This window comes from Puma concolor, chromosome C2, assembly GCF_028749965.1.
Source record: "Puma concolor isolate L17-30 chromosome C2, mPumCon1.1.hap2, whole genome shotgun sequence".
In the NCBI taxonomy this organism is placed as follows: domain Eukaryota; kingdom Metazoa; phylum Chordata; class Mammalia; order Carnivora; family Felidae; genus Puma; species Puma concolor.
Window position 1 is genome coordinate 134771249 of NC_141675.1, and position 12721 is coordinate 134783969.

The 12721-nt window shown below is 37.7% G+C and overlaps 1 protein-coding gene across 1 annotated transcript in view; it reads right to left on the reverse strand.

The window, feature by feature from the left end:
• Positions 1 to 12721, reverse strand: part of TMPRSS15 (transmembrane serine protease 15) — a 126553-nt gene that overhangs the window by 14198 nt on the left and 99634 nt on the right. The window contains exons 20-22 of the mRNA XM_086676348.1: positions 10624 to 10719; positions 6123 to 6172; positions 5775 to 5949 (exon numbers count right to left, since the gene is read on the reverse strand). Coding sequence (XP_086532474.1) covers positions 5775 to 5949; positions 6123 to 6172; positions 10624 to 10719 — 321 coding nt within the window. The remainder of the gene's footprint in view (positions 1 to 5774; positions 5950 to 6122; positions 6173 to 10623; positions 10720 to 12721) is intronic.

The window sequence follows — 12721 nt, forward strand, 5'->3', positions numbered from 1 at the left end:
AGTAGAAAACCAATCCATGATGCGTGAACTGTGAAAATTAAACATACATGCTTCAAGCTACTGGTCTAATTAAATGCAAGTTACAGCAATATTAATCTGACACATTCTTAATGATTTCTGAAGTTGTTATAGCACTACACAGAAAATAGCCTTTTTTTCATATTTTTATTTCTCCTGTATCTATAGACCGTACTATAGGAAGGAGATACCCCTCCAACTTATCATTTGCATTTCTCCCTCAAGTCTTACTCCACATAGCTTTTCATGTCTATGTGCTTAGCTTCCCCACCACAAGCCCACATCAGCACAAGCACCATTAGAACAACTACATCCTATTGCAATCTTAGTGCCTTCTCTCAGAAGAAAGGCTTGAGAATACAGAAGTTATAGCCAATGGTACTCAATTTTATGTATCACCTGAAGAATTTTGCTAAAAATCTTGATTCCTAATTTCCACTTCCAGAGATTCTAATTTGGAAAGTTGGAGTGGGACTCAAGAATCTGCCCTTTGTTATTACTGTTGGGATAGTGAGCAATACAGAATCCTCCCTGGCTTTTCCATTCACCCAAAGCTAAGACAGAGAAAGAAAGGCCTCAGAAAAATCAGTGTAGATGAGGAAGGGGTACTTATTATGTTTTATATTTGTCTGAAAATATCTGCATTCTAGTGAAACAAGAAAAAGCTATAGGACAGAAGACAGGTGCGGATGGAACAGGAAATAGCCCATTGGATAGGCAAGTCCCAATCTGGCACAGACTAAAGAGGGCAGAAGTGAGTACCTTAAGGTAGGGGACGTTGGTTGAATTTCTGCTGCATTTTGCCTGTGCCTGCCTTGTTCAAGCGAAATATGTTTCTTAGTAGCAAAAGAAAGAAAGGCACAGGTTTGGGGGCAACAGAAAGGCATGTATTCTTGACTTCTATATCCTCAAAGACTAGCACACTTCCTGGTGCACAGTAGGTGCTCCTTCGATGCTGCACCAGATGGGAGGACTAGCACTATGCCCACTCTAGGTTGCCATGTGCTGGTGTATAAATAAATTCCCAACTCAGAGTATGGGACTTTCATTGTGGTAAAAAGTAAATATGGTGAGACAGTTATGATAGAGCAAGATGATATGCCGAAAGGAAGAAAAATCAGTGGGAACCTGTAACTCTGAATTGCAATAGTTTTCTGTTCTACCATTAGCAAAGATGGTACTTTAGTCAAGTCCACCCATGGCCAACCCCAATGTTTACCCCCAGCACAGCATTTTAGGTCTCTATTATTATTCTCCACTGAATGGAAAAAAGATTCCCATGAGGATACCCAATTCCATTTTTTAAGGCAAGGAAAAAGTAGAATGCCTCTGAAATATGGTGCTGTCAGAGAGTAAGAAAGTCTTCAAGGAATAGAGCCCAAAGGTCCATCGACTGATGAATGGGTAAAGAAGATGTGGTAGATATATATACAATGGAATATTTCTTAGCCATCGAAAAGAATGAAATGTGATCTAGATGGCATAATGCTAAGTGAAGTCAGTCAGAGAAAGACAAATACCATGTGATTTCACCCATATGTGGAATTTAAGAAGCAAAACAGATGAGCATAGTGGGGGAAAAAGAGAGGCAAAGCAGAAAACAGACTCAACCATAGAGAACAACCTGAGGGTGGATGGAGGGTAGGTGGATGGGGTATGGGCTAAATGGGTGATGGGCATTAAGGAGGGCACTTGTTGTCATGAGCACTGGGTGTTGTATGTAAGTGATGAATCACTGAATTATACTCCTGAAACCAATATTACACTGTTTGTTAAATAACGGGAATATAAATAAAAACTTGAAAAAAGAATGTTTTCAAGAATATCAGGGGTAATTTTAAAAGAAAAGAGGAGCTAGGTTAAATGGGATAATACTGGTCAGTTTTAGTACTTTAAGTATCATATGGCATCATAGTAATATTGAATAATGATTTATTTCAATAAGGAATGAAATAAATGTATTTGGTCATCTCTAAAGAGCTAAATTAAAGAATGGGAGATTGGCAAGAGGCTTCTCTATGGATAATTTCATTATTGATGTATGTCAATTTAATAGCTGTGATCCAGAGTATAAATCTATATATACCTGTCCACCCAAGAGGCTGAGTAGTGGTTGCTTCTGGAAGCAGGGATGGTGATTGGGAAGGGGGAATAAGAGAATTCTGCATGTGATGGAAAGTTTCATGTCTTGATAGGAGTGTGGGTTACACAGGCATATGCCTCTTCAAAACTCATCAAATTGTGCACTTAAGATTATGCAGTTGCTCTCTGTCAGTGGGAAAAAACAAGTATTAAACTCTAGGTGGTGAGTTTGCTTAACAGCGGCAGGGTTAGCAATTCTCAAACTACTTGTGTTCTAAGCTTGAACAAATCCATAAATATTTTGTGGATGGTGGGCACAGGTTTCTCATTATTGGAGATGAGCTAGAATGCATCTTGCGGCAATCTATTTTCATTGGAGCTGTCACCTGAGTTCATGTTTATAGGTATATGGCTGTATCTATTGAGAGGGTCTAGGAGCTCGACACACCAGCAGTAGCAAGGAGCACACAAGACCTTGTTTGTAAAACGTAGAAGAAACCAAAATTACCTAAACAGAACTGGGATTTCTTAGAAAGTTTGATTTGAGGACTAGGGGGGAAGAAGCACAAAATGAACCGGGAACATCTTATTTTGCAGAAAGTAAAGAAATTCTCAAAGAATGGACATACATCAAGACCAACGTGGGGGCAAGCTTAAAGGGTTTCACCAAATATGAGGACTTTCTATAAAATAACTTGCTGTAATAAAAAATATCAAAGACAAGAAAGACATAAAGATAGCAAGCCTGGCAGAAAGTCTATTCCAGATTGAAAAAGATGAAAGAGTTATAGTAACTAAATGCAGTGCATTATCCTGGATTGGTTCTTGGGTGGCAAACAGACAAACAAACCAGGAAGGTTATAAAGGGCATATTTAGGACAGTAGACAAAAATGAACACATATTATAGATCAGATAGTGGTATTGCATTAATGTTAAATGTCCATGACTTTCTGTGATTATGTAGGAAAATATCCTTGTTCTTAGTAAACATACAGAGTAAAGGGGCACAGTGTCTAATACACTATAAAGAGATTCAGAAAATAAATATTTCTCCAGATTGGAGAGAATGAAAGAATATTTCTCCAGATTGGAGAGAAAGATAAGAAAGTTTTCATAGCGTAAAATGTAAGCAATTGATGAATCTCAGTGAAGGTACATAAGAGTTCTCTGTGCTAGTATTTGCAATTTTTGTTTGTGTTTGAAATTATAGCACTATAAAAAGTTTAGAAAATAAATATGCTGAATGTCTCCTGGGCAAGAATCAGACTCTGGACCTTTTCTGCACAGGAACAGCAGGACAATAAAATTTTTATTGCACATTTATGTAATTCACAGTACGCAGAAGTATTGCATCATCTTACTTTTGTCCTGATAATCACTCTAGGGGGTGGGCATCCTTAGGAACCCCCTGTGGGTGAGGATACCTAAACAGAGATACCAAGTCACATGAAGTCAGTAGCGTGAGTAGGATCAAAATTCTATCCTCTGGTTTAAAGTCAACCTTCCTTTTAAGGCACAGTAAAGTTGGTCCATACTCTCCAAATCTCTGTTTTAAGGTTGGAAAAGAAGACAAATCGGTGACAGAGAAAAAGAACAGGCATAAGGAAGCTTAATGACATCCAGGAACACTGTGGCTGATGGATGGGAATAGGAGCGTGGACTGTGGTAGACAGAGAAGAGCTGTCCAATTAAACCATTTAACCACCTGCAGATTAAAACGCCTGGACCAGGTTTACATTTTTTGGGAAAGAAGAAATAATACAACTGAATGGGTAAGGAGAGCAAAATGCAAGGTTGGTGAGGATGAGTTTGAATTCATCACAATTCTATTACAGTCTACACTTGTTTGCTTGTGTTCCGATTGAAGCTGTGTGAAAAGACATTTTATGTCCTATATAACTAAACATGTGTTTATAGTAGACCAAACTGCTTTTCTATTTCGTTTGAATATTTGTGGTTTAAAAAGCTATGATATTGGTATCATTGACCTACAACAAGTGCATCTGTAAGGTAGACAAATGAAAGATGCCACTAATATTACTGTAAGCCTGGTTGACATTTAGAAAGCATATGTTCTGCAAGAACATCAAACGGACTAATTTACCAAATCCAAGGTTAATATGGGAGGTTGCTAACTTAATAAGACCCATCTCTGTGCAATAGAAAACAATGAATCTGTAGGTAAAGATACCTTTCGCTTGTAAATTGGGATATAGGTTACCCACCTGTGGCATCTGAAGGTATAGGTTATATACAGGTAAAAGTTAAATTCATGTTTAGCAGGGGATGGGAAAATATTGACTGCTATGGACATTTTTTTGTGGTGTGGCTGAAAACAGATTAAAATATTATTATCAAGAGGCAGCAGAGTCACGAAGGTGCAGTTTAGCTATGGGACAGGCTGTAGTTTACTCATCTAGATACAGGGTGCGATGCATAGAATAGAGAGCTTGGATGTAGATGGGCAGTAACTTGGGTAGTCCTTTTGGAGCCCAGGTGATTAGTCCAGCTCTGGCTATGGGTCCTTATTTCAGATTCCTCGGGTTCTGAGTTCAAGTTTGCCCTCACACTGGTCCAATGGGATCAATCCTTTAATACTCTGCTCCCCGCCCCCGTCTCCCAAACAACTATCATAACCTGCATCTGACAATTTGTCTCCATCCATCAAAGAACATTCACTATCTGGGTTGGTAGGGAGTTAGTCTTTTGATCTGATTATAGCTATATCTTACATACCTGAGCACACATGCTTCATTTCTCAGAGATTCTGGACACTGGCACAGAGGCTTATTCTAATCCTCATAACTCAGGCCATTCTCTGGAGGTTCCTTTTACTCAATTAAGGTCAGTAAATTACCTTAGGATCAGGGCTTATGAATCTTCTATGAGGAAGCTACCTTTTACTTGGGCCTAATTCAGAAGTGTCAGAATAAGACTACCTAAGAAGGTGCCTTCTTTCAGGCAGAAGCAGAGAATTAACACGTTCTTGGGCCCAAGAATAGTTCTTTTCTCCTCCTTTTCTCCCCGTCCCTCCACTCTCTCTGTTTTTTCCCTGTGGCACTGCTTTGCGAATGGCTGCTTCTAGAAGGAGAAGACAGATCCTAGAATTCAACATGTATTTTGTCATACTACATAACAAAAAAAGAGTTAGATATGGTTGATATTGTTTCTAAGATTCAGTTATGGGTAGCATCAAACTAGATGTGACTTGAGAAGGAAATATTTTTATTCTAAGTCACAACAAAGTCCTTACCCATGAATTTCTAGAACACAGTTTATTAGTCACTTAAGGGCTATTTGAACGTGCTTTTTTTTTTTTGATACTGACAATTTCTGATGCTATTGGCCTGACTGAACGATAACCAGCACAATGTATGCATTAAATACGAATTTCATGCCTTTAAAAATGCTTACCTTGTGTAGGTATGAATTTCAATTTTCATGTATGTAGGAAACATAATGCTTTATGCAAGTATCTAATGAAGAATTGATTTTTAATTTAGCGTTCTCTATGTTTATATGTGATTTTAATGGGAAAAATGGTACTATATAATGTCAGAATGGCAGGAACATTTCCCTGAGGGGATGATTTTGTGAGGCTGCAGGAAATGGCATGCAGAGTGTCTGCTGTGGTCATCTCATCTGGGAGAAGCCACTGTGATGTCACACTCACCCATACACACAGTGGGCGGCCGACACCAGCCAGTCGTCGCTGACGAGAGATGCACCACAGAGCAGTTGGCCGTTGTAATAAAGGGCGACGACCCAGGGCCAGGCTCCTTCTTTGGCATTATTTCCTCCAACAATCTTTGGGCTGACTCGTGGAGTCACTAGTTTTTTCCCACATGCTATTAAAATAAATGAAGACATAAGTGAATTAAAATAAATCTATTTTATTTTGGTGGATTTCCTTTGCTTAGGAAAATTTAGTGGATCACTACAAAATAGTGATATACCAACTCCATTCGGAATTTTAAATGGAAGGCATGAAGGAAGAAAACATGACAAAATATTTACTTACGTTTTTGGTTACATTGTAACAGAACCAGTGAATCCTGTAAACACTGTTTACTGTAATAGAAGAACAATTATATTTCAGAAAGTGTGCACCTAACATTTTAAAACAAAGTATAGTGTATCTATTTTAATCTTATTATCTTATTTTTTTAGTAGAATTAACCTTCAGATGTAAGTAGGTTATATGAAATGTGGGGACGCTGACACGCACAGCAGGAAAATCCTCAGTTTAGAGTCAAATAGAATGGAGTTTGAGCCCTTAACTCTCTACCACTTACATTTTGTGATTTTGGATAAGTTGTTTAGTGTTCCTGGGATTCAGTTTTGTCATCCATAAAATGGGAGCAATAGTAGTTACTTTGTTGGAGTTTTGTGAGAAGTTAAATAAACTGGAGTTATTGTGCCATACACACAATGAACATTCAATAAATGATAGTTATTGTTAGTTTGCTTGAACCAACCTTGGATATCATCATTCTATAATACAGAACATGTCTCAGTATTGCTAATCAGGCAAATATAAATGCCTCGCATTGTGTGTGAGGCTGTGTACCTCATTCAGAAAATTCACTGATTGATGAATCACAGGCCCTGCTTTCAAGGGAGATAAACATATAAACAGCAAAATATAAGACGAAGTATAGGCATAAATAATTTAAAAACTCACTACCTGTTTAAATACTTGGATACCAACTTTTTTCAAAGCCAAGAATTCTATGTTAAAAATTTAAACAAAGGGAGTTAAAAAATGTGTTATACTTATTGACCACTAGAGATCAGTATAATACAAGGAATTAAAGTACTTTCCCACACTGTTTCCTGATTCTGCCAGGGCAGATACTGGTCACATTGAAACAAGCACATACACACATATATAACTTTAATAATTTCTATTTATATATTTAGCTACATATGTTGTGCATATTACTTAGGTGTTTGAAATTTCAGGTAAAAACAAAACAAAAACACAAAGCAAGACCCAAGATTCGTATGCGATCACAAGTACAATCAAAGCAATTCAGTGTTTCTGGAACATACATGATAAGGCTTATTTGAAAGCACGTGCATTCATACTGTCCAATCGACATATCACTTAGAATAGAAGGTAACTTCAATTGAAATAAAAGAAAATATACTTATATTTTATTAATAAGCAATGTGGATGTGATGTGGGAAACCAAGGCAGAAGGAAATGGTAGATCAAATAAATTTCCTTATAACCTGCAGCCTATTGACAAATGCTCGAGGCAGGGGAGGACAACATTTCTCCAGGAACTCCCTAATGTCTTAATGTTAATGCTTTGCTAGAGACTGACAACAGCTAGGCCTCCATATAAAAGTCCTTTTGGAAACTCCTCATTGCCTTTACTTCCCCCAGCTCCCAAGTATATAATCAGTCACCCTTCACAATCCTGGGGAAGCTCTTCCTGCCCATGGGTCCTGTCCCCATCCTTTTATAAAATTACTGTTTTGCCCCAAAGACGTCTTAAGAATTTTTTCTTGGTCGTGGGCTCCGAACCACCCCCCCCCCCCGAATCCACAACCACATCACACGCATGTATATCCATCTAAATATGGGTATATCAATATATAGTCATAATGAACTCCCCTTCTATTATATACTCATCGTTGGGAGAAAAGCAGTTTCTAGAATGCTTTCCAAGTTTCCAACTTTCAAGTTCATCCAAACTCTTTCTCTATCTATAGTACTCATCAGTGAAAATCCATATTCAAAATGGTTCAGCATTCTTAGATATTAAAGATGCCTAATACTCTGTGGTATGGACAAAACTGATGAAATTCTTTTTAGCAAGCATAGAAAAGCTTAAATAAACTTTTAAAATAAAAAAGTAACTATTAAATTAACCAGAAAATGGACCTGAACTTTGCCCCTCATTCTCCATGCATTTCAGCCAGTCAAACTTTTCATGCATAAACACACACATGCAGTTTCTCAGTGTAGAGGAATAAATGCCTTAGTCTCTGGTCAGAATGAGCAGTGACTCCACACTTTGCCCAGGTATATTTAGAGAGATTGGAGGGAAACAGAATTATTGTCCCGGACTTTGGTCCTGGAATCAGAGCTAGGTCAGCCCTCTGGACAGGAAGAAAGACAAGGGCAGGATCCTATGTCTTTCTCTCAGCCCCATTAGTTGAGGGGCTATTGTGATATAAATGGATGGGTTTATATCTATTGTATTGACAAAATAAATGTTTCTCTCCCATATATGCCCATCAACATGGTCTTTTTTCTCGTTGATTGGCTATGCTTTCTCTTTCTTTCTCCTTTCTAGAACTGCTATTTATTTATTTTTTTCTTTTTAGTTTTTTTTTCTTTTTTTTATTATTTGAGAGAGAGAGAGAGAGAGAGAGAAAGAGAGAGAACAAGGAAGGGGCAGAGAGAGGAAGACAGAGGATCTAAAGCTGGCTCTGCTCTGTCAGCACAGAGCCCAACCTGGGACTTGAACCCACAAACTCAAAATCATGACTTGAGCCAAAGTCAGAGGCTCAACAAACTGAGGCACCCAAGCTCCCCTTCCAGAATTGTTATTTAAAGTGAGCTGTTGCCTTTGGCAATTTAGAAGATTGCAAGGTAGAGTGGAAAATAGAGGAATGTGGGGTTGCCTATGGATTTGTGAGCACGTCCAGGTCATGCTTTAGTTTCCTAGGCCTTAGAGTAGAGTAATACTAAGCATATATATGATAACATAAGCATACGTACAATAACATAGCATATGTACAATAACATAGCACGCATACAATAACATAAGCATACACACAATAGGGACATCAATGATACTGTCATTTTGTTGATAAGCATGGAATAACAGACTTCTGCTCTGAAACATGCACATAATTGAGATGAATTTTTAAAAATATTTTTTCCTTTGTTCTTTTTCTTATCCTTAAAGTCTATAAGATATAAACAAAAGAAATTTTCGGTGTACAAATTGCTTTTGGTCTACAATGCTAATGTAAATTTAAACATGCTTATAGAAGGAAATCTAGAAATCTGCTTTCTCATTTGAAAATGCTTTGCTTCACCCCTTATGAGACTAATAATATCAGTCAAGGCCCAGCAAACATTCATATAAAACATTCAATTGCAAAGTCCTTGGTACTGAAAATACTCCTTTATCAATTTGTTTTACTGGTTGAGCTCACAGATATAACGTTTCATGAATAGCTGAATAATTACATAATTTCATTTTTTACCATTAAGTATGTTATACAAAAAAACCTGCAAGCTAATGTACCAGCAATGGCATCTTAAATCTTTGTCTGTAGTTGTGGCTTCTTCTTTTTTTTTTTTTTTTAATTTTTTTTTTCAACGTTTATTTATTTTTGGGACAGAGAGAGACAGAGCATGAACGGGGAAGGGGCAGAGAGAGAGGGAGACACAGAATCAGAAACAGGCTCCAGGCTCTGAGCCATCAGCCCAGAGCCTGACGCGGGGCTCGAACTCACGGATCTCGCAAGAGATCGTGACCTGGCTGAAGTCGGACGCTTAACCGACTGCGCCACCCAGGTGCCCCAGTTGTGGCTTCTTCTTGAAGTTACTCTCTTCCTACCTGCAGCTGGTCTTTCATGGAACTTTAAAATTCAAAAGCCAATCTCAACCAAAAAAAATATCATGAATGCCCAAACAGGAGAAATGACATAATTTAAGATAAAATAGACGTTTGAATACAGGAAGGAGGTTGCTTTTTAAACAGTAGTAAAAATTATAAAAATGAACCTAATTTAAAACTTTTTTTAATGTTTATTTATTTTTGAGACAGAAAGAGAGAGAGACAGAGAAAAAGAGAGAGAGAGAGAATGAGCAGGGAAGGGGCAAAGAGAGAGACAGACAGACAGAATCCAAGTGGGATTCAGGCTCCAAGCTGAGAGCATAGAGACTGACAGGGGGCTCAAACCCACAGACTGCGAGATCATGACCTGAGCCGAAGTCGGATGCTTAAGCTACTGAGCCATCCAGGAGCCCCCAAATAACCTAATTTTAAAGAGCATAAGAGAATATGCAGGCGAAACTAGAAGTCAAGACTCCTTCCCTCAATATTCATGTTCTATTTGCTAAATACCATGACTTTCGCCCCTCTCTTCTCTTTTCTTGATAACTAATTTGTGTCACCCTTTTTAGTCTAACATTGGACCAATTTATCCCAACTCTCAGAATTTTTTTCTTTGGGATTTACTTGTTAATGAATTTGAAGGTAAGGATAGAAAGGGTATAGAAGTAAACTTAGTGAATCTCTGTCTATGTGCTGCACAATTTTATATGCAATATCTCATTTGACTGCCTTACCATATACATGAGGGTTAGATAATGTTATCAAGTAGGATCAGTTAGGTAGTATTTGAGATTACCTGAATAATACAAAAATTAAATAACTTTTAAGATTATATGGCTAGCATGTGGTGGCATTAAAATCTGATTAGTTTTAAAATCTATCTTCTTTCCAGTCCATGTACAAATTAGTCCAAGAACAGATTTTGGGACCCACCTTGGTGTTAGTATTAAGCTGCCATTAGGGGCTGTGTTTAATTTTACAAATGGTCCACTTCCAGTAGAGAAGATTGGCATCGATGAGTTTCCACTCCTAGGGAAAAACACATAGAGACAAAACAAAAACACAAAGAACCAAAACCTTAATTTATAGTTATTTATTGCTGTGGACATTGAAAGAAATGATGGGATTCCATACAAAAAAAAGATGAACATTTTAATATAACCCTTCAAAAGTTTTGCTGTCTAAAAGATGGTACAGATCAGAATCATCCATAATAACATAAAACGTAATTTAAGTTTTTGTGTAATCCCTCTAGTTCTTGTTTTCATGCTCATATATTATTTAACAAAGTTAAAATTCAGTGCGTGCATCACTTGAGTATCTGATTTTTTCATTTGACTCTTCTATGTTCAATAAATTCCATAATGATCAATTTTAATAACAACCTCATAGAATTGCTGCACCATAATTTATTAAACTTTTTTCCTGTTGAGTGTAATCCATCTTTTAAAAAATGCATGTTGCCTGAGAACAACCTAGAAAAAGAATGTCTTCAGTGTTTACTTTTCCAAATGTTGCTTTGTTCTCGGTATCTCATTAAATTTAAAGTCTAACAAGCCCTAATTTAAAGCCAGAAGCTACGTGACTGCTCTAAAAAGGGAGTCTGTAGCCTGGCCCTCTAACTCTAAACTCATGGGCCAGCATGAGATGGAGAAAGAGACATTCTGCATGTAACAAAAGACATTAAATTTCTAGTCTTTCTTATCCCTGAAAACATGTTATATATCCACACTCTCCACTGTGAAACTTAACTGAAGATTTCTCTCAATCATCCTGACCCTCTTCCGTAGGTTTAGCTGGAAACATTTAGCTTCTTACTTCCTGATGTTTTTTTCCTGCCTTTTATTTATTCCAGATTTAAATTTTTTTTTTCAACGTTTATTTATTTTTGGGACAGAGAGAGACAGAGCATGAACGGGGGAGGGGCAGAGAGAGAGGGAGACACAGAATCAGAAACAGGCTCCAGGCTCCGAGCCATCAGCCCAGAGCCTGACGCGGGGCTCGAACTCACGGACCGCGAGATCGTGACCTGGCTGAAGTCGGACGCTTAACCGACTGCGCCACCCAGGCGCCCCTATTTATCCCAGATTTTAATCCTTATATAAAAATATGCATTTTGATTGGAAATATCCTGATTCCTGCTAACTTCTGCCGGTTGGCAAGGAGAGGATGCAGTTCTTATCTTTTGGAATAACATGAAGTTTCCACCAACTGCATCTTCAAAAGAAGGTCCAATGTCTTGCCTAGACAGTCCCCAACACTGTCCCTTTTCTGTCTGTGTGTAGGGAATTTCCAAGGGAACACCCATGACTGTTGTGATCAATAAGAAGAAAAGAGGTTGAGAGTGTTTCCTGTCTCTTTCAGATGGGACAGCATCTTAAAAAAAACTGAAAGTGTTTGTTTCGTACCTTTCATCCACTGAACAGAGAACTGGAACAATGGAGCCTGTATTTAATGTCCCAGAATTCAGCATGTTGCACTTTAACTTTATAAACAGATAAAAGTAACTGTAGCACACAAATCAATGACTATTCATTTAATAATACCCGAAATGAATTTGCCAAAGGGAGAATAAGTGCTGTTACTGTTATTGTTAAAGATTAAGATATTCCCTCTAGAGAAAAAGAAGCATCATCTTATTTAAGTATTTATGTAAAATGTATTTGTTATAGTTCAGAAAAACCGAATAGGCATAAGGACTTCACAACAGGCAGGGGTGTAGAGGTCAGAAATGCTCTGCTCAGGAAGGACAATAATGCAGAAACATTATATTTAATGACTCCCATATTTAGGGAAGACAGAGTGTGCATTAAAACAGATCTTAGAGGACTTTGAATTTACCATTGTTGCAGCTTTTGGTAGAATTCATCACACCAGTCTTGGCTTTTCAGACTATCAAGGAATACCTATCCAATTTGAAGAGGCTCTCATGGAGTTGACTTTGCTTGAGGCTTCAGAAACATCCTTAGTATTGGTTGATTGTGCTCAACTTTGCTGCAAGTCTTAGTTACTATCTGTTCTCTCTTTTAGA